Consider the following 21,589-nt stretch of genomic DNA (forward strand, 5'->3'; position numbering starts at 1 on the left):
AATGAGCAGATGGGACTGGTTCCCAGTGAGGGATTGCACCAGTTTAGATGGGCAGAGAGATTTGGGGCATCAGCTTCCACCCCACAGCTCTGCTGGGAGCCTGGGCCCAGATCTGCAGTGAGCCAGGGATGTTTGCTGGTTATGCCCTGGAGATAACAGTGCTTCCTCCTGCCTGAGTTCTCTTCACATTTTGCATTTAAAGAGCAGGAAAATGCCTGTGGTCCATCTGATATCCCCCTGCAGCCCATGGGCAGCCAGTGGGTTTGGTGCTGGGTTTAAAGCCAAGTTTATAATTCAGGTAAGCCTTAACAATACATCAGAGAACAGCACAGGGGGAACATCTCCAAATTCTGGTGCCAAAGAGCCTCCACAGGAGGATTGTCAGGTTGCTCTGTCTTTCAGGATGTTATAATCCAGGGGTTGTAGATAATCCTGTATTTGGGGTTATTTAAAGTCCTAAAATAAATTTTCTGGTTTTTCTGCTATTTTCCCCCCCCATCCCAACACCCCCCAGCCCACTGCAAACCAGGAGAGGATGGACTGTGCTGCTCTTGCCCATGGCACTTTGCAGAACCCCTGGGGATCTGGGCTATTACCCCAAACTCTGGATGGGTCCTTCCCACACCCCACTCACAGCACAGCAAACAGGAAATGTGTGAGCAGCAGCAGTTGTGTCACCAGAACGGAAAGTGCCTTGAGAAGAAGAGAGTGGAGCACGGGAGCCCTCGGGGTGGGAGCAGCTCCCCTCTGAGCCTGCAGCCCCTCGTGTGCCCCACACTGAGCATCCCTCCTGGCACCTGGGCAGGGTAAGTGCTGCTGCTCTGGGCATGGCTCAGGCACCACCTGGGGAAAGGGAAAAGTGAGGGAAATAAGGGGTTTATTGCTGTTGGGGATCCAAGGGGGTTTTTCTTGCTGCCTGTGAGGGATTGTGGCTGGGGGCTCCTTTCTGAGGGCTGGGAGCAGCACAGGGAGCTGTGCAGGGAGGCAGAACAGTGAGAGCTGGTGATGCCATGGGGGGCCCTGTTTGGCTGGGGGGGCACAATTCCCATCCCATCCCATCCCATCCCATCCCATCCCATCCCATCCCCTCCCATCCCCATCCATCCCATCCCATCCCATCCCATCCCATCCCATCCCATCCCATCCCATCCCATCCTCCTGCTTGTTCAGTGCCTCCATCATGCTGTGGGCTCAGCTGGCCTGCCCTGGAGCTGGGACAGGTAACCAGGAGTTTCTCCATGCCTTAAACTACCTCCCTGTCCTCCAGAGCTCTCACTTCTGCTCTCTTAGAGGCTGGGACCACCACAAAGGTGTTTCTGGTCCTGTGGGACTCCAGCAGCTCCACAAGACCCTCTTGCTTTAAGGGATTGGGGCTGTTTTTGAGCCCTGCTCCCTTTTCTGATGTGCACTGGGATTCAGCAGGATCTGTTTGTCATGGTAAAAGGAAGGGGGCAGAGGGCTGGGGGAGCTGGGATGTCTCCAGGCTGCGGGGGAGAGCTGGGCTCAGGCAGATCCAGCACAGCCCCCGGTCTGCGTCACCGCTCCCCACGCTGTGGTTTCCTTCCCCCGGAGCTTCAGCTGTGCCACACAAAGAACAGCCCCTCCTGGGGATGGCATGGTGGCTGTTGGTGACACAGCCACCCACCCAGGTTGGGGACAGGGCCCTGGGGGTCCCCAGCTCAGCCCCACCAGCCTGGCTGAGCAGCAGCGTGATGGAAACCCGCCAGGGCTCGTGGCCCCTGCCCGGAGGTGACTCACAGCTGTGAAAACTGGGGGAGGAATTTGAAAAGCTGCTGCTGAGCTCTGAGAAGGCAGGTGGAAGCAGCACTTCTTGCTCTGCCTCCAGCATCACCCTGGCTGGTGCTTTGCTGGTGTCACCTCCTGGCTGTGGCACCTCCCGGGTGGCCCTTGCTGGTGCCCTGTGCATCCTCCACAGCCGGGGAAGGTTTGGGATGGCTGGAGGCAGGAGGAGCTGGGCAGTGGGTGAGAGCTGGGCTGGGAGCCCCTGGGGTGGCCAGCAGGAGCCCGTGGGGTGGCCAGAAGGAGCCCATGGGATGGCTGGGCTGGGAGCTCCTGTGTGGCCAGCAGGAGCCCTGGGTGGCCAGCAGGAGCCCCTGGGTGGCCAGCAGGAACCACAGGGGTGGCTGGGCTGGGAGCCCCTGGGGTGGCCAGCAGGAGCCCCTGGGTGGCCAGCAGGAGTCCGTGGGTGATCAGCAGGAGTCCGTGGGTGATCAGCAGGAGCCCGTGGGTGGCCAGCAGGAGCCCGTGGGTGGCCAGCAGGAGCCCGTGGATGGTCAGCAGGAGTCCGTGGGTGATCAGCAGGAGCCCCTGGGGTGGCCAGCAGGAGCCCCTGGGGTGGCCAGCAGGAGCCGTGGGTGGCCAGCAGGAGCCCGTGGGTGGCCAGCAGGAGCCCATGGATAGCCAGCAGGAGCCCTAGGTGTCCAGCAGGAGCCCGTGGAGTGGCCAGCAGGAGCCGTGGGTGGCCAGCAGGAGCCCGTGGAGTGGCCAGCAGGAGCCGTGGGTGGCCAGCAGGAGCCCGTGGAGTGGCTGGGCTGGGAGCTGCTGGGATGGTCAGCAGAAGCCCGTGGGTGTCCAGCAGGAGCCCGTGGGTGGCCAGCAGGAGCCCGTGGGTGGCCAGCAGGAGCCGTGGGTGGCCAGCAGGAGCCCGTGGAGTGGCTGGGCTGGGAGCTGCTGGGATGGTCAGCAGGAGCCCGTGGGTGGCCAGCAGGAGCCCTGGGTGTCCAGCAGGAGCCCATGGGTGGCCAGCAGGAGCCCTGGGTGGCCAGCAGGAGCAGCTGCTGCCCCTGCAGACCCAGGCTCTCTCTGCCCCATGCAATCACAGATAAGGGCTTTCTCTTCCTGTTGCCAAACCCTCCTCAGCAGCTGCCGTTTGAGCCCTTGACAGCAGCCAGATCCCTCCAGCTCGGTCCCTCTGTGCTGTGTCCCCAGGGCGGATTGAAGGTGCCCAGGAGGCTCAGCCCGCAGTGTCCCCGCAGTGTCCCCGCAGTGTCCCCGGCCATGTCCGAGCGCCGTGCGGCCACCAAGGGCCGGCGCCTGGGCTCCAGCCGGCGCAAGCAGCTGCAGCAGGGCTGCAGGGAGGGCCCGGGGCCAGAGCCCAGCCCTGCTGAGGAGCCACCCGGGGCGTCTGAAACGCTGCCGAGGGTGCAGCAGCTCCTGGGCGCCAGGGACACGGAGCAGGCGGGAGCTGTCACCCGCTCGGAGCTGCAGGTGAGGATGGGGGCGTCTCCTGGCTCCAGCACTGCGGGGTCACTGGCTGGGCTCTACCCTGATTCTCTTCGGTTTTAGAGGTTGCAGGAGGAAGGTTTGCCGTGCAGCAGGGAGGAGTTGGAGCTGGTGTTCGACGGGCTGGATGCTGCTGGCAGCGGGAGCTTGGGCACAGAGGAGTTCACGGCCGGGCTCCGTAAGTGCAGCCAGGCTGACCCTGGGCACGGCCCGGGGCTCTCCTGCCCCGGGGGAGCGAATGAATCACCCCCATGACCTGCTCCAGCCCACCTGCTGCGGGCTCCTCTTGTGCTGAACGCTTCGCTGAAGTGTTGGGCTTTGGGCTTTGCTCTTGGCCTGCCTGGGCACTGAGGAGTTGGAATATCTGCCAGGAGGGCAGTTCCTGGGCACCCAAAAACCTGCCAGGGAGCACCGGCGGCAGAAGACGGCGTCACAGAGGGTCTGGCTGCAGTTTGGGGGTGCTGCAGTTTGGGGATGCTGCAGTTTGGGGATGCTGCAGTTTGGGGATGCTGCAGTTTGGGGTGCTGCAGTTTGGGGATGCTGCAGTTTGGGATAGCAGCAGTTTGGGGGTGCTGCAGTTTGGGGTGCTGCAGTTTGGGGATGTTGCAGTTTGGGGATGCTGCAGTTTGGGGATGTTGCAGTTTGGAGTAGCACAGTTTGAGGATGCTGCAGTTTGGGGGTGCTGCAGTTTGGAGTAGCACAGTTTGGGGTAGCAGCAGTTTGGGGATGCTGCAGTTTGGGGTAGCACAGTTTGGGGATGCTGCCTGGGCACTGAGGAGTTGGGATATCTGCCAGCAGGGCAGTTCCTGGGCTCCCAAAATGCGGCCAGGGAGCACCGGCGGCGGAAGACGGCGTCACGGAGGGTCCGGCTGCTCCTCCCTGCCCCGGCCCCGGAGGGAGGGGACAGCGAGGAGCGCAGACACTTCGCTGCCTTTATGGAGCAGCTGGGCACAGAAAACCCCCTGGAAGAGTAAGTGCCCTGCTGGGCACCCATGGGTGTCTGCAGGATGGATAGAGGGGGAAAGGCTTGGGGCAGGGGGGCAGCACAGGGGCAGGGAGCCCCGAAATGCCTTTGGCCTGAGCATAGGAGCAGGGTCACAGTGACCACAGCGCTCACCTGTCCTCACACACCTCAAAAAGTGTGAGGGAAATGGCTCAGCTGGCCTGGCTTTGGGGGTTCTGGGGGGATGCTCACCCCAAAACACCGCTCTCCCTGCAGGCAGGAGATCTGGCAGCTGTGGGTGAAGCTCAGGCAGGACGAGCCCCAGCTGCTGGACAACCTGGAGGAATTCCTGGCCAAGATGAGGCACCGCATCCAAGACGCCAGGATAGAGAAGGAGGCTTTGGAGCAGGCTCTGAACAGGTGAGTGACCCCAGGAGAGGGACAGGGATGGGACCCTGGAGGGCCATCCCAGCCCTGAACAGAAACCCGGGGGCTTTCAGCACATCCACAGTGGCCGGAGCAGAGGATTTGCCAATGTTTGGGGTCGGGCTCCCTCTACAGTCACGGATGGGATGGCAAAAGGGCCGGGCTCGGGCTGCCGGACACATCCGTGCTGGGTGTGCGGGCAGAGCCAGCGGCAGCCCGAGGGGTCCCGGGCTCCTGCACCCCTGTAGCGGCTCTCACACCTGTAATGGGGTCTCACACCTGTAGTAGGGTCTCACCCCCTATAGCGGGTCTCACACCCCCTGTAGCGGGTCTCACACCCCCTGTAGTGGGGTCTCACACCCTGTAGAGGGTCTCACACCCCCTGTAGTGGGGTCTCACACCCCCTGTAGTGGGGTCTCTCACCCCCTGTAGTGGGGTCTCACCCCCTGTAGCAGGTCTCACACCCCTATAGCGGGTCTCAACACCCCTGTATTGGGTCTCACTCCCCCTGTAGTGGGGTCTCACACCCTGTAGCGGGGTCTCACAACTCCTGTAGCGGGGTCTCACCCCCTGTAGTGGGGTCTCACACCCTGTAGTGGGGTCTCACCCCCTGTAGCGGGTCTTACACGCCCTGTAGGGGTCTCACTCCCCTGTAGAGGGTCTCACTCCCCCTGTAGAGGGTCTCACACCCCCTGTAGTGGGGTCTCACACCCTGTAGTGGGGTCTCACACCCCTCCCGGCCCCGCTGTCACCACAGGCATGTGGCTGAGCACGACAAGGACGTGCAGCAGCTCTGCGAGGTCCTGGAGCAGCAGATCCAGCAGGAGCAGCTGCGGCTGCAGCACCAGGTGGGTGCTGTCCCCTCGCTGGCCGTGCCGGGGGTCCCAGCACCCCAGAGCCCATGGATGAGTGGGTGCCCGTGTCCCTGTGCCCCCAGAGCACGGCCATGGAGCCAGCAGCACGGCCAGGAGCTGCAGCGGGTGGCTTGGAGGCCAGCGAGAGGGAGGTGCAGCGCTTGCTCACGGTGCAGATGGAGGTGGGCTGGACCCAAACCCCCCTTGGTGTGCCAGGGGTCTCTGGGCTGTGCTGTAAGAACCCACAGCTGATTCCAGGTGTCCTCACCTGCAGGCTCTGTCACACAGGACCCTGTACACCACGTTTGTCACCCCATCCCTGCACTCTCCATCCCAGAGGACACAGGCTGAGTTTCCCACTCACCATCCTCATGGGAGGAGGGTGTAGCTCAGCCCTGGGTCTAGAGGAGATGGTTGTGAATTATTGTGGTGGGGATTTTGGAGGGTTGTGAGTGCCCTGGTTGGGCTGTGAGTGCCCTGGTTGGGCTGTGAGTGTCCTGGATGGGCTGTGAGTGCTCTGGTTGGGTGTGAGTGCCCTGGTTGGGCTGTGAGTGTCCTGGATGGGCTGTGAGTGCCCTGGTTGGGCTGTGAGTGTCCTGGATGGGCTGTGAGTGCTCTGGTTGGGTGTGAGTGCCCTGGTTGGGCTGTGAGTGTCCTGGATGGGCTGTGAGTGCCCTGGTTGAGCTGTGAGTGCCCTGGTTGAGCTGTGAGTGTCCTTGTTGGGCTGTGAGTGTCCTGGTAGGGCTGTGAGTGTCCTGGATGGGCTGTGAGTGCCCTGGTTGGGCTGTGAGTGCCCTGGTTGGGCTGTGAGTGTCCTGGTAGGGCTGTGAGTGCCCTGCTTGGGCTGTGAGTGCCCTGGTTGAGCTGTGAGTGCCCTGGTTGAGCTGTGAGTGCCCTGGTTGGGTGTGAGTGCCCTGCTTGGGCTGTGAGTGCCCTGGTTGGGCTGTGAGTGTCTTGGTTGAGCTGTGAGTGCCCTGCTTGGGCTGTGAGTGTCGTGGTTGGGCTGTGAGTGTCTTGGTTGGGTGTGAGTGCCCTGGTTGGGCTGTGAGTGTCCTGGTTGGGCTGTGAGTGTCTTGGTTGGACTGTGAGTGTCTTGGTTGGACTGTGAGTGTCTTGGTTGGGCTGTGAGTGCCCTGGTTGGGCTGTGAGTGTCCTGGTTGCCATCCCACAGCTGGAGAAGCGCTGCCACAGCCTCCACAGCTCCCAGCAAGTGACCAGCAGGGAAAACCAGCAGCTGGAGGAGAGCAACCAGGCCCTGGAGCAGCAGCTGCAGCACCTGCACCAGCAGCTGCAGCACACCCAGGGCCACCTGAGGACCATGAGGGCTACTGTGGTTTGGGAGCCTGGGTGAGTGGCTGAGTGTCTGTGTGTCACTCGTGTCCCCACACCCATAATTTCCTCCTGGATGGGCAATGAGCTGGATGGGCCTCAACCATCACAGTGCTCCAGTGCTACCCATGGTGCAGGTTAGTCATGGTTTGGTGTGCAAAGCATCAGAGGAACAAGCAGGACAATCAGCACCAGGCACTGAATGTGTCCCTGGAGGGCAGTGCCAGGGAAATAGGGGTGCCCTTCACCCAGATGGGCTCAACAGGACTGATGCAAGGATTGTGGGTTTTGCTGATCTGCTCTATCACTGATACTATCACTTTATGGATGTGGTGAGGAAAATGGAGCTCCCATTTTGACCCTTGTGCTCTGTTTGCAGGGACAGAGTGGTGGCAGAGCTACCCATCGAGGTGCCAATGTCCCCACAGGTACTGCAGCTGGGTGTGTGGGGACAGGACAGGGGACCTTGTGCTGCTCTGTTTGGGACTGCTGAGGAGCTCAAGAGCACAGGGTGTTCCTGCAGCACTGCCTCCCCTGCAGGCTCCCTCAAACGGGGCTGGTGTGGGTGTTTGGGAAGGGAGGGACTGGCAGCACCTTACTCCTGGTACCCTCAGGATTTTGGGTGGCTACTCTGCCAGCTGGATACCTGCCAGAGAATCCCACATCATTTCAGGTGGATATTCTCCCTCACCAAGTGTTTTTCTCTCTCCTCTTCCCACCCTGTTTCCTGCAGCTGAGTCCTGGGAAGAGCGAGCAGTTCCGCTCCGAGATGCGGATCAGGCTGGGGTCACAGAGCAGAGAGAGCAAAGCCAAGAGCCCCCACCAAGTGTAAGGGCTGCTGCTGTCCCTGTGCCCCTGGGTCTGCCAGCTGGGGCCGAGCCCCAGGCCCCCCCTCCACCCTCCCCAACCAAACACTGATATTTTGTTCTTTTAGCTTTCCTCTCCCACCCACTCACCTCTCACCCTGGAGCTCACAGCTCTTACCCCAGCTCGTCACTCCCCTGGCTCAGGAACTTGCTGTACCTGGTTGAGAGTTGTCTTTCCCTGTCTGATAATGTCAATATGGGTGCTGGGAAGAGGCCAGGATGCAGCCCCTGGTCTGGCTGCCTGTGTGGGCATCCCCCTTTCCCCTGCCCCCACTGCTGCCTGTGTGAACTCCAAGTGGAGTTCAGAGGGGAAACAAAACCAGGTTTGGAGTGGGATGGGGTGAGGGTGTAGATCAGAGACCCTTTGGGACTGAGTGGGGATGGAAGGGAGCTGGAGCCTGACCTGGGAGCTGGTTCATTACCTCCATTTTCTGCCCTTTCCAGGGTTTGGGAAATGCAAACAGAAATAAACCTTTCAGGAGCCCCACGGAAAGCAAGCTCTGCAGAAGAAGACCCCTTCTCAGAACCTCTGAAAGAGGAAGGTGTCTCTGACCAAAGCTCTTTGCTAAGAGAGATGAATGATGCAATAGCAGCTCTGAGCAAACATCTGAAGGCAGAGGCACTGGGTGCACCCCCTGCCCTGGCAGACACTCCCTGGGACAATGCTGAGCCCCAAACCGGGCCACAGGCAGCCACAGCTCATGAAACAACCCCTGGGATCCTGCAGGAGACCCTCCCTGGCCAAGTCCATCATGAGCTGCTGGAAGGAGACCTGCAGGAGGGAGCAGCCACAGCTGAGCTTGGTGCTCTGGATGTGACACAGGCTGGTGCGTCCACAGGAGCCGGGCACTGCTCACCTCAGGAGCCAGGGGCAGAGCAGGGACAGAGCCCAGAGGAGGCACACAGCATGATATTCCTGCAAGGAAAGGGTGCTGGTGTGGAGGAGATGGTGCTAAATGTGGCTGAGCATCTGGGAGAGAGCACGGAGAGAGGAGAGCGGGTGCTGATGGAGGAGGAGGGAGCAGGGCTGCAGGAAAAAACAGCTCAGACAAAACCACAGCTCCTGGGAGAAGCTGAGGAAGTGGAGATAAGCCAGAGAGAAAATTTGGGGCCACCTGAGGCTGGGCAGGAAGGTGGAGCAGTGGAGCAGCCAGCAGGCAGGACAGCAGGTGAGAGTGGGCAGGAACAGGCTGAGCCAGCATCGGGGCTCCCTGGGAAACTGCAAACCCAGGGACAGCACCTGGGCCCAGAGCCACCACCCTGGGCTGGGCAACCAGTGGCAGCAGCCCGTGGGGATGGTGTCCCTGAGGTGACAGTGGCTCCAGGAGTGCTGGATGAAGAGTGTGCCAGGAGGAAGGCACAGCCCCGGGGAGAGACCACGGACTGCAAAGTGCTGGAGGTGCTGCCCAGCAGCAGAGCCCGGGGTGAGGAAGAGGAGGTGGAGGAAGCAGAGGCCAGGGAGGCAGAGCAGCAGCTGCAGGGTGAGTGTGCCAGGGGAGATGCAGAGTGGAGAGGGAGTGAGGGCACTCTGGGGACACTGGCAGTGGCTGTGCCACCCACCTACGGCCAGGGAGGAGTGGGAACTGATGTGGAGCTGATGGAGACCCAGAGCAGCACCCATGGGGAGCTGCTGGCAGAGGTGGAGGCAGATGTGCAGGTCTGGAATGAGACTGGATCCCCAGGGACACAACAGGGAGGGGGGGTGGATCCAGGTGGGCAGCTGGAGAAGGATAAACCAGAGGCAGGGCTGGGAGGAGAAATGGGGGTGGCTGCAGTGCACAGTGAGGGTCCTGCCCCAGCAGAAACACCTGTGGGCAGCCCAGGATTGTGTGGGCTGCTCCCAGTTAACTCTAAGGCACTGGAACTGGGGGAGGCAGATCTGCAGGGCAGTGGGGGTCCCAGCCCAGAAACACCACAGGTAGGGGAGGGTGGAAGAGCTGTTGAGATTGAGGGGGATGAGGAAGAGGATGGGGCACAAGGACAGGGTGAGTATTGGCTGCCCCATCAGCCAGTGCCTCATCCCAGTGGAGTGACCCTGGATCAGGGAGAGGAGGCTGGTGCAGGACTGCAAGCAGGGGAAGAGGCTGAAAGTCTGCACACAATGGCAGATCAGAGCAGTGGTGCCAGTGTGCAGCTGATTGCAGAGGGGAATGAGCTCAGCCTGGCCCCAGGAGGGAGCACAGAGGCAGATCTGCAGCACATGGATGAGGCTGGATCCCTGGGCACAGAGCAGGGAGGGTGTGTGGGTTCAGATGAGCAGCCCCTGGATCAGGAGGACAAAGCAGAGCTGGTGGAAGGGGAGGCATTGGATGCCCATGAAGATATGATATTCCATGAGGGTCCCAGCCCAGGAGCTCCATGGGGATGGGATGGTGGGAGAGCTGTTCAGCTGGAGGAGGAGGAGGATGGGGCACAAGGACAGGGTGAGCATGGGCTGCCACATCAGCCAGTGCCTCATCTGCAGGGATCAGGAGCTGGGCAGGGAGAGGGGGCTGGTGAAGACATGCAAGCACAGGAGGAGGATGAAAGCCTGGCCACTACTGAGGAGCAGAGCAGTGGTGCCAATGTGCAGCTGAATGCAGAGGGGAATGAGCTCAAATCAGCCTCAGGAGAAAGCACAGAGACAGATCTGCAGCCCTTAAGCCCGACTGGCTCCATGGGGACAGGGCAGGGAGGGAATGTGGCTCCAGATGTGTTTCCTCTGGGTGAGGAGAATAAAGCAGAGTTAGTGGAAATGGAGGCAGAGGATTCCTGGACAGACACTCAGCTGTGTGTGACTGCCAGCCCTGGAACAGCCCAGGGAGGGGGACACTGTGCAGCTGTGCAGTCCAGGGAAGGGGCTGGGGATTGGGGACAGGGACAGGGTGGGCATGGGCTGGTGCAGGAGCTGGAGCCTCACCTGTCTGGAGTGACCATCAGACAGAGAAGGGGGACAGATGTAGATGTGCAGCCAGTGGAGGAGGTTGTAATCCTGGACACAATGGCAGATCAGAGCAGTGGTGCCAATGTACAGCTGATTGCAGAGGGGAATGAGCTCAGCCTGGCCCCAGGAGGGAGCACAGAGGCAGATCTGCAGCACATGGGTGAGGCTGGATCCCTGGGCACAGAGCAGGGAGGGTGTGTGGGTTCAGATGAGCAGCCCCTGGATCAGGAGGATAAAGCAGAGTTAGTAGAAAGGGAGGCAGAGGATGCCCAGGAGGACATGCAGCTGTCAGAAGGCCTCAGCTCTAGAGTCCCAGGGGGAGGAGAAATTGGAATAAATGTTGAGGTTGAGGAGGAGGAGGATGGGGCACAAGGACAGGGTGAACATGGGCTGCCTCACCAGCCTGTGCTTGATCTGCAGGGATCAGGAGCTGGGCAGGGAGAGGGGCCTGGTGAAGACATGCAAGCACAGGAGGAGGATGAATGTCTGGACACAATGGCAGATGAGAGCAGTGGTGCCAGTGTGCAGCTGATTGCAGAGGGGAATGAGCTCAGCCTGACCCCAGGAGGGAGCACAGAGGCAGATCTGCAGCACATGGGTGAGGCTGGATCCCTGGGCACAGAGCAGGGAGGGTGTGTGGGTTCAGATGAGCAGCCCCTGGATCAGGTTATTAAAGCAGAGTTAGTGGAAGGGGAGGCAGAGGATGCCCAGGCAGATCTGCAGCTGAGTGGGGGGTTCAGCCAAGAAAACCCTTGGGAAGGGGAGGGTGGAAGGGCTGTTGAGATTGAGGGGGATGAGGAAGAGGATGGGGCACAAGGACAGGGTGAGTATTGGCTGCCCCATCAGCCAGTGCCTCATCCCAGTGGAGTGACCCTGGATCAGGGAGAGAAGGCTGGTGCAGGACTGCAAGCAGGGGAAGAGGCTGAAAGTCTGCACACAATGGCAGATGAGAGCAGTGGTGCCAGTGTGCAGCTGATTGCAGAGGGGAATGAGCTCAGCCTGGCCCCAGCAGGGAGCACAGAGGCAGATCTGCAGCACATGGGTGAGGCTGGGTCCCTGGGCACAGAGCAGGGAGGGTGTGTGGGTTCAGATGAGCAGCCCCTGGATCAGGAGGACAAAGCAGAGCTGGTGGAAGGGGAGGCATTGGATGCCCATGAAGATATGATATTCCATGAGGGTCCCAGCCCAGGAGCTCCATGGGGATGGGAGGGTGGGAGAGCTGTTCAGCTGGAGGAGGAGGAGGATGGGGCACAAGGACAGGGTGAGCATGGGCTGCCACATCAGCCAGTGCCTCATCTGCAGGGATCAGGAGCTGGGCAGGGAGAGGGGGCTGGTAAAGACATGCAAGCACAGGAGGAGGATGAAAGCCTGGCCACTACTGAGGAGCAGAGCAGTGGTGCCAATGTGCAGCTGAATGCAGAGGGGAATGAGCTCAAATCAGCCTCAGGAGAAAGCACAGAGGCAGATCTGCAGCCCTTAAGCCCGACTGGCTCCATGGGGACAGGGCAGGGAGGGAATGTGGCTCCAGATGTGTTTCCTCTGGGTGAGGAGAATAAAGCAGAGTTAGTGGAAATGGAGGCAGAGGATTCCTGGACAGACACTCAGCTGTGTGTGACTGCCAGCCCTGGAACAGCCCAGGGAGGGGGACACTGTGCAGCTGTGCAGTCCAGGGAAGGGGCTGGGGATTGGGGACAGGGACAGGGTGGGCATGGGCTGGTGCAGGAGCTGGAGCCTCACCTGTCTGGAGTGGCCATCAGACAGAGAAGGGGGACAGATGTAGATGTGCAGCCAGTGGAGGAGGTTGTAATCCTGGACACAATGGCAGATCAGAGCAGTGGTGCCAATGTACAGCTGGTTGCAGAGGGGAATGAGCTCAGCCTGACCCCAGGAGGGAGCACAGAGGCAGATCTGCAGCACATGGGTGAGGCTGGGTCCCTGGGCACAGAGCAGGGAGGGTGTGTGGGTTCAGATGAGCAGCCCCTAAATCAGGAGGATAAAGCAGAGTTAGTGGAAGGGGAGGCAGAGGATGCCCAGGAGGACATGCAGCTGTCAGAAGGCCTCAGCTCTGGAGTCCCACGGGGAGGAGAAATTGGAATAAATGTTGAGGTTGAGGAGGATGGGGCACAAGGACAGGGTGAACATGGGCTGCCTCACCAGCCTGTGCTTGATCTGCAGGGATCAGGAGCTGGGCAGGGAGAGGGGCCTGGTGAAGACATGCAAGCCCAGGAGGAGGATGAATGTCTGGACACAATGGCAGATCAGAGCAGTGGTGCCAATGTACAGCTGATTGCAGAGGGGAATGAGCTCAGCCTGGCCCCAGGAGGGAGCACAGAGGCAGATCTGCAGCACATGGGTGAGGCTGGGTCCCTGGGCACAGAGCAGGGAGGGTGTGTGGGTTCAGATGAGCAGCCCCTGGGTCAGGAGGACAAAGCAGAGCTGGTGGAAGGGGAGGCATTGGATACCCATGAAGATATGATATTCCATGAGGGTCCCAGCCCAGGAGCTCCATGGGGATGGGAGGGTGGGAGAGCTGTTCAGCTGGAGGAGGAGGAGGATGGGGCACAAGGACAGGGTGAGCATGGGCTGCCACATCAGCCAGTGCCTCATCTGCTGGGATCAGGAGCTGGGCAGGGAGAGGGAGCTGGTAAAGACATGCAAGCACAGGAGGAGGATGAAAGCCTGGCCACTACTGAGGAGCAGAGCAGTGGTGCCAATGTGCAGCTGAATGCAGAGGGGAATGAGCTCAAATCAGCCTCAGGAGAAAGCACAGAGGCAGATCTGCAGCCCTTAAGCCCGACTGGCTCCATGGGGACAGGGCAGGGAGGGAATGTGGCTCCAGATGTGTTTCCTCTGGGTGAGGAGAATAAAGCAGAGTTAGTGGAAATGGAGGCAGAGGATTCCTGGACAGACACTCAGCTGTGTGTGACTGCCAGCCCTGGAACAGCCCAGGGAGGGGGACACTGTGCAGCTGTGCAGTCCAGGGAAGGGGCTGGGGATTGGGGACAGGGACAGGGTGGGCATGGGCTGGTGCAGGAGCTGGAGCCTCACCTGTCTGGAGTGACCATCAGACAGAGAAGGGGGACAGATGCAGATATGCAGCCAGTGGAGGAGGTTGTAATCCTGGACACAATGGCAGATCAGAGCAGTGGTGCCAATGTACAGCTGATTGCAGAGGGGAATGAGCTCAGCCTGGCCCCAGGAGGGAGCACAGAGGCAGATCTGCAGCACATGGGTGAGGCTGGATCCCTGGGCACAGAGCAGGGAGGGTGTGTGGGTTCAGATGAGCAGCCCCTGGATCAGGAGGATAAAGCAGAGTTAGTAGAAAGGGAGGCAGAGGATGCCCAGGAGGACATGCAGCTGTCAGAAGGCCTCAGCTCTGGAGTCCCACGGGGAGGAGAAATTGGAATAAATGTTGAGGTTGAGGAGGAGGAGGATGGGGCACAAGGACAGGGTGAGCATGGGCTGCCACATCAGCCAGTGCCTCATCTGCTGGGATCAGGGGTCAGGCAGGGAGAGGGGCCTGGTGAAGACGTGCAAGCACAGGAGGAGGATGAAAGTCTGGCCACTACTGAGGAGCAGAGCAGTGGTGCCAATGTGCAGCAGAATGCAGAGGGGAATGAGCTCAAATCAGCCTCAGGAGAAAGCACAGAGACAGATCTGCAGCACATGGGTGAGGCTGGATCCTCAGGGACAGAGCAGGGAGAGAGACTGGATTCAGATGAGCAGCCCCTGGATCAGGTTATTAAAGCAGAGCTGGTGGAAGGGGAGGCAGAGGATGCCCAGGCAGATCTGCAGCTGAGTGGGGGTCTCAGCCCAGGGTCTCCATGGGGAGGAGAGGGAGGAGGTGCTGTTCAGCCTGAGGAGGATGGGGCACTAGGACTGGGTGAGAACAGGCTGCCACAGGAGTCTGTGCTTGGTCCAGAAGGAGCACGAGACCGACAGGGAGAGGGGGCTGGTGCAGGAGTGCAGCCACAGGAGGAGGCTGAAAGCCTGGACACACTGGAGGCCCAGAGCACTGATGCTGCTGTGCAGCTGTTCACTGATCAGCAGAAGCCCAAATCAGGCTCAGGAGGGAGCACAGAGGCAGATCTGACACCTCTGGGTGCAGCTGGGATGTGGGAAGAGGAGCAGAGCCTGAGTCTAGGCTTGGAGGCAGTTCTGGGTCCATCTCCCACTGCAAACCCATGGGAAGGAGCTGCTGCTGCAGATGTGCCTCCAACTGAGGCTGCTTTGTGTCCTGAGCCTGTCACTGCTGCAGAGGGCTGTGGTCTGGAAGCAAAACTCGGAGCATGCATTGGTCCTGAGGGGCAGATTCTGGAATTACTGCAAGGAGAGAGGGCTCCTGCAGAGGGCAAGTCTCTGGATGGAGCTCTCAGGCTGGAGGTGGCAGAGGGGGAGAGGCTGGAGGCAGGGGTGAGGGATGGAGTAAAAACTCAGGGTCTAGGACTAAACCAGAGCCACGATGATGCTGAATTGGCCTCCCTGGTCTCAGAGGTGCCATTCCAAACCAGCCCCCAAAAGCTGGAAACGCTGATGCAGGAGGATGTTCTCATTCCAGATGTGTGGCGGCTGTGTGCCCAAGGGGAGCTTCAGGAGCAGGTTTCAGCACAGGGACATGAGGGGAGGCTTCACACCATGGCCCAACAGCCAGAGGGGGAGACAGCAGCCACCATGGAAGCAGAGCACACGGCTGCTGCACCTGCTGAGCACCCAAAGCAAGAGGTGCCAGCATCAGCACTGCCCACAGTGCAGCCAGAAGGTGCTGGGAGTGACCAGCTGGGGATGGTCCCCAGGGACAACTCACTGGGGCACAGGCAGCTCTTGGGAGAACAGAGCAAAGACACCAGTGCTGGTCAGCGAGAGAAGATGCAAGAGTTTGGTCAGAAAATGAGCCAGGAAGGCGAGCCCAGCCCAGGAGAGCCAGGGGCTGTGACTGCAGGAGGGTCAGGAGCTGCCACAAGGAGCTGTCCTAAAGCTGCCCTGGACCCAGAGCACCTCTACAACGTGCTGTTCGTTGGGGACTCCCACGTGGGCAAGACATCATTCCTGTACCGACTGCACGCCGACACCTTCAACCCCCAGCTCGCTGCCACTGTGGGTACGTCTGCTCCAGCCCCTCTCCAGGCACTCACTTGGATCAGCTGCAATTCCCTTTCCTGCTCCCCACAAGCTGCTGGAGCTCACCACGTGTTGTTACAGCTCCTGCCGAGCGTGTTGAACCGCCAGTGCCCAGGGGCCAAGCAGAACCCAGGTCCCCACGCCTGGATGCTCGTGGGTTGGAAATGCTGCTCCTCCCTGGGGCACCAGTGCTTTCCTCTCTGCTCTGCCTTTCAGCTCCTGTCTCCTTTCTTCACCAACCTGGTTTTATTCATCACAAGATGAGTGACCTTCCCCAAATCCAGTGATTAAACATCTAAAAGCCAGAGGTTCACTTGGGACCAACCCCTGTGATGGCCTTGGGTTTTAGCTTTTGTGTTTTCCACAAAGTGTGTAACTCTGAAACTTCATGTTAGGTGTTAGTGAGTTCTCTTCATAGGGTAGTTGGACAAAACAATTCCTTCCCAGCTGGAGAGTCAAAGACAACTGACATGACAACAGAAATGACAACGAGGAAAAGGGGTCTGAGTCTTCACAGCTTGGGGCTGTGGTTGAATAATTGACCCCAATGAACCAGAGCTTATAAAAGTGTAAAGACTTGTGACCAGGATCCATCTTGGATTTGATTTGGGTGTAGCCCCAGCCAGGCTCTTGCACTGCCCAAGGTGAATCCTTTCAATAAGCACCTATTTTATTCCTTTTGCTCTATCTAGTCTCTGTTCCAGATCAGCCTTTCCAGGCAGCCCCTGGAGCTGCAGCCTCAGACCACCCTGCACCATGTTGCTTCTCCATCCACCTTCTGTCACAGGACAGAGCTCTACGGTATCAAAACATCCTCCTTTGTGTCTTCCAGGACTGGATTATCAGATCAAACACCTCGTTGTGGATAACAAGCGCTTTGCTCTCCGCCTGTGGGACTCAGCTGGTCAGGAGAGGTGAGCTGCACTGCCCCTTAAGGACACAACCTGGGGTGGATTTTTCCCTGTAGTTTAGGGGCAATGAGTATTCTTGGTTTTGCTAAGCAAAGGTGAGGTTGCTCAAGGAGGGACTCTGTACAGTGTGTGATCTGATAAAAGCCCAATAAAGGAAGTAATTAAGATAAAACTGGCATTAAGGCTGTCCCCGCGCCCCTGCCATTAGGACAAGAGCCAAACCTGGGGGCTGCCTGCTTTGTAGCCCTGCACTCCCACCTTTTCCAGCAGGATTTCCGATCACTCCTGGGCAGAACGGCCCGGGCAGTGCTGGTGACCATCCCCAATGCCCGCAGGTACCGCAGCATGACCCGGCAGTTTTTCCGGAAGGCGGACGGGGTGGTGCTGATGTACGACATCACCTCGGGGCACTCCTTCTGCGACGTGCGCTACTGGCTCGGCTGCGTCCAGGTGCGGCAGCTCCGGGGGCTCGCGGCATTTGCTGTCACATTTGGGGGTTCTTTCTGACCCCCAGGCGCTCTAAGGCACCAAAGTCCTGAGCTCTTAGGCTCTTACTTGTCGGGTAATTCTCTAAATAAGTAAAGCAGTTAATAGTTTAAAAGGTTATTTATTACAAAGCACATCGGTCTCAACAGTGCTCAGACAGGCAATGGCAAAGCAGCAGCAATAAGCAATAAGTGAATGGTTGGAAGCCCTGGCAAAAGCCAACAGCTAAAAGCAACAACTCTCCCAATGCAAACTCTTATATAGGATTTTCCCAACAAGCTAAGATGCAAACTCAGACCACCTCTCTTTAACCTATTAGAATTCTCATTTCTTAGCACACCAGGTTATGTATAACACTACACATAGAATCTGTCTTGTTCTATCTAAGAAATATAAGCAATATTCTTACTATAACTCTATTATGTCCTGTCTACAACTGTGGGCTTAGAGCCTCTACTAAAGATATCAGTATATTTGCAACCTTCACTAGAACACTCTCTACTACTGTGACATCCAGACCTTTTACTTACTAAAAGCATCAGAACCCACTCTAAGACTTATTCAATCCCTGCACTCTGATTTTTCTCTGAAGAATTCAGAGAGACCCCTAACTCACTGACTCCAACAGCCAAACTCTTTGGAAAAGGATTCTGCACTGCTTCCTTTATAATTTTTTTTTTTTTTTTAATTTAAGTTAGATGCAGATTTTCACACGTTGGCAGTGTTTCCCAGAGTAATTTGTTGATAGCACCAGCAGGGTAATGATCAACTCTTAAGCAATTAATAACTAGTGCAAAGGAATGGAAAATGCTGCTTTTACATCAAGAATAGTCCTTTGAGTCTTGGGGAATGGGAGGTTTGTCAAGGCTTATAAAAAAATTATTTTCAGAGATTTCCAGTTGACACAAAGCCAGTGTTTAAAAATGCTGAAACAAAACAGGATATTGCCTGAGCAACCTCCAACTGCTGCAGTTGAGCACAAAGTGAATTCATTACAAGTGTAACTCATCCAGTGCTCTCTTCTGTTAATAGACATGAGCAGATGATCAAGGGAAAAAAAAAATATTAAATGCTGTTGAACTTCTATAAGAATTTGAAGTTTTGTTATTAGCCCAAATCCATGGGTGTGAGTCAGGATATGTATAGGCCAGCTGGGATTCAAGGAAGATTTTGAAGCTGTCCTGATCTTCCCTTCTTCCTCCCTCAGGAAGCAGCAGAGGATGGAGTTGCTGTTCTGCTTCTTGGGAACAAGAGTGACTGTGCTGCCCTGAGACAGGTCCCTACCAAGGAGGGGGAATGCCTGGCCAGGGTAGGTGGTGAAGCACAGAGATCCAAGCAAGGCAGGGACAGCTAAGGATGGATACCACCAACCTGAAAAGCTGGAGAAAAGGAAAAACCATTAATTTATCTCTCATTCATCACTGTGGTTGACAAAATGATCTCTGAACCCACCCTCCCTGCCTTGCTTTCCTTTTGCCACTTTGATTTTGCCACAGCACCATCCCAATCAATTGGTTTATGGAAGTGGATTTGTAAATTAAAACATTTTCAGCTCTGCTTATCCTTTCTGTAAAGTGTTGAGCATCTTCCCAGCATCATAAAAAAAAAAATAAATCCACTGAACACTATCTTGGTTTAAAGATACTGAAATGATCGAAGTTTGATTAATCTCTTCAAACATACATGGCTAATAAAAATTAAGCGAGAGGAATAAGAAGAATTTCATCTTTACTGACTAAATTTTAAAACTTATGGGATTTGGGCCAGAAACCATAGACCAGTTTTACAAATGGAGATGAGGGATAGATGTTGATTTTCCCAAACTGGTAGGGAACCAAAAAGTTCTAGTTATCCCTCTCTCTGTGTTCACTCCCATAACCAGAAGGCATCACAAATTCTCCTGCACAGTCAGCCTTTTCCTTGGTATTAAAAACTGGTGTCGTAGCAGCCAGAAAATCTGGATTTCACCCTCATGTTCCAGTAAATAAGTTACTGAGTTATTTGTTTCCTCGATTCCCTCCTGTTTCCCCTTGACTGGGACTGTCCCATGGCTATATATTCCCACATGAAGCTGTGCAAGAACATGACATTTCTGTTTGGGGTCTGTTTTGCAGGAGCATCAGCTCATGTTTTATGAGTGCAGTGCTGCCTCGGGCCACAACGTCTTCGAGTCCATGGTCAGCTTCATCAGGTGAGCCATGAGCCTGAATTTTCCCAGCTGTCCTCAATTTAATGGGCTCCCTCTCTGCTTTTTGAACTCCAAATGCTGGGATGCCACTGTCAGTCCATGCCCAAATGTCAGGGAAAACTGAGGGCAGCACTTAGCACTGCCCTAACTTGTCTGCTGAAGAACCAGCATTGCAAGGAGGTGAATAAAACCCTCTTGGGGATGCTGCTGATTTCTCCCTGGCTTGGCTGAAACAAGTTCTGTCTGTGATTTGATTTAGGCTGGCATTTTTAGCAGCACCCAGAGCTCTCAGATCACACAGAGCTGGAAGGATCCTGACTCCTTTCAGCTGTGCTGAGCCTCTTGTACCAAGGCTTGTCACAGCAATACAAAATATGGGGGAAACACTCAGCTAATGTGCTTCCTTTTCTCCCAGGCTGCTCAAAAGTCGAGAAGATGAATTGAAAAATAAGGTAGAAGAGGTACCAAAGGCACCCCAGAAGAAAAAGAGCTGCTGCTGGTGATGGACAGATACTCCACACACTGACCTGAAACTGCACCAACAGCCAGAAAAGCATAAAAATGGTCCTTGGACATCTCTTTTCCTGTGTCTTCCTTGCCTGATCTCCCTTGGATGCTGAGAGCAAAAGCTGCTGTGGGGGACCCCCTGCCATTCCCCCAGAGCACACCAACCCTCCAAAATACTTCCCAGGGAACTTCACCACTTTCTTTTGGAGACTTAAAAACAGGCCAAGAAAAGAGGCAGAAAAGGAACCCAGCTGGGTTTGAGATGCTGCAAAGGTACTGGAAGCAGCAGGGAGTAATTTCAAACCTTGGGATAGATGAAATGAAAACCTGAAGTCATCCAAGTGTACAGAATAAGGGAGTTTGATGCTGTTGGTGCTCTGGGCTGTGGGGATTTCTGCTTTGGGTTTGATCAGGAAGAATGAGATATTCAATATATTCTAAATGCACTTAAATCTCTCCAATAAGACAAGGTAAAGCTAATTTTCCCCTTCCCTGGCTTATCTTGCCAGAAAGCAGTGATGGGGCTTGACAAAAACTACTGAATATTTTGCTCAAAATAAATTCAAAAGCTCCAAGAGCACGTCCAGGATAAGAAGAAGATAAATGCTTGCAAGAGGTTTTTTTTTCATTGCAGCAGATCTCAGGCTGGGCAGAGAAGAACAAGCTGCTGCATCCTGCCCTTCTGTTCTTTGTGAAGTACTGAATTGGCTTTAAATCCAGCTTGAAAAATCTAAATAAACACGTCACAATTTCAAGGGTGTTTTTGTTATCTTTTCACAGCTCGATTTTTTGTAGAAAAAGAGACATACAGACTAAATAAGTAAGAATACAAGAGCTATATTTCAGTATTTTACATGCTTTATGTGAATCCCAGCAGTTCAACACATGCATTTAAAGACTGATTTTAGGGAAATAATTCTGCCTAGTTGGGTTTGCTTTTTGTTGCTATTATTGTTAATATGTACATAATTCCAAAGCATAAAAGCAGCCAGTTTGTGCTTTAGAAAAATAAAATGACAATAGGAGTTGGGCTTCTAGCAGCACTATATATTTTCATTTATAATTATATATCTTTTTAATATATCATTTTTGCCAGCCAGGGTCCAACTTTGCAGTGACTCTGGAATTTCTGAGTCTTTTAAGGATGATTTATTTCTCCTCTACACTCCAATTTATCACTCCAATGCCTCTGTACCCCAATTCTCCATCCTCTGTCTCCCTCCATCTCAAGAAATTTTCCTTCTGCCCCATCATTAAAACACTTCATTTTCTTAATGCAATATATTTAATTCTCCCATTCCCTGTCCATCCCTCTTTCTGTATTTCTTTTATATTTTTAGTGATGGAGCAGCTCCTCAGGAAGGATTTATGTGACTCAGCTCAAAACTGTGCCTGAGTTTGATACTTGGGATATCTGGAATGGCTTTTTCTTATTATTTGGGACCCTCTTCACTGTTTCTTCATCTATTTACAAATAATATAAATCAAATTGTACTTTGCAAATTTGATCCATAATAAGAGAAGCACCATTTCAGCCTCATCAACCCAAAAACTTCTACTGGTCTGTAACTTCCCCATGCAAAGCCACCCAACACATCAGCTTTTCCTTTTGCCTAAATATGCTGGGATTGCACATGGAAGACCCTGCTTGGCCGAGTGGCAGCAGGATTGTGCAAGAAATGGTTTTATTTGATTCCAGGAGGAGGAGTTGAGGCCGTGGAGGCTGAATTTTCCCATTAGAGGGCAGCAGCTGCAGCAATTCCTCTCCACTGCAAAATTGCTGCTGCAGGGAAGG

At 55.9% G+C, this 21,589-nt stretch overlaps 1 protein-coding gene across 1 annotated transcript; it reads left to right on the plus strand.

Annotated features, from left to right (window-relative positions):
* Nucleotides 1-211: 211 nt before the first annotated feature.
* RAB44 (RAB44, member RAS oncogene family) lies at nt 212-20,833 on the plus strand (the record flags this gene model as incomplete). Its single annotated transcript, XM_079327020.1, is given in 20 exon segments — nt 212-385; nt 2,173-2,307; nt 2,950-3,228; nt 3,307-3,421; nt 4,042-4,213; nt 4,463-4,606; nt 5,370-5,460; nt 5,550-5,561; nt 5,563-5,595; nt 5,598-5,648; nt 6,638-6,813; nt 7,175-7,223; nt 7,529-7,623; nt 8,106-9,142; nt 15,143-15,682; nt 16,535-16,616; nt 16,949-17,063; nt 18,307-18,408; nt 19,214-19,290; nt 19,703-20,833. Coding segments are annotated over 20 exon segments (3,567 nt in total). The 3' UTR covers nt 19,791-20,833.
* Between the last annotated feature and the right edge of the window lie 756 nt (nt 20,834-21,589).

This window comes from Erithacus rubecula, assembly GCF_903797595.1.
Source record: "Erithacus rubecula genome assembly, chromosome: 26".
NCBI classification, from domain to species: Eukaryota; Metazoa; Chordata; class Aves; order Passeriformes; family Muscicapidae; genus Erithacus; species Erithacus rubecula.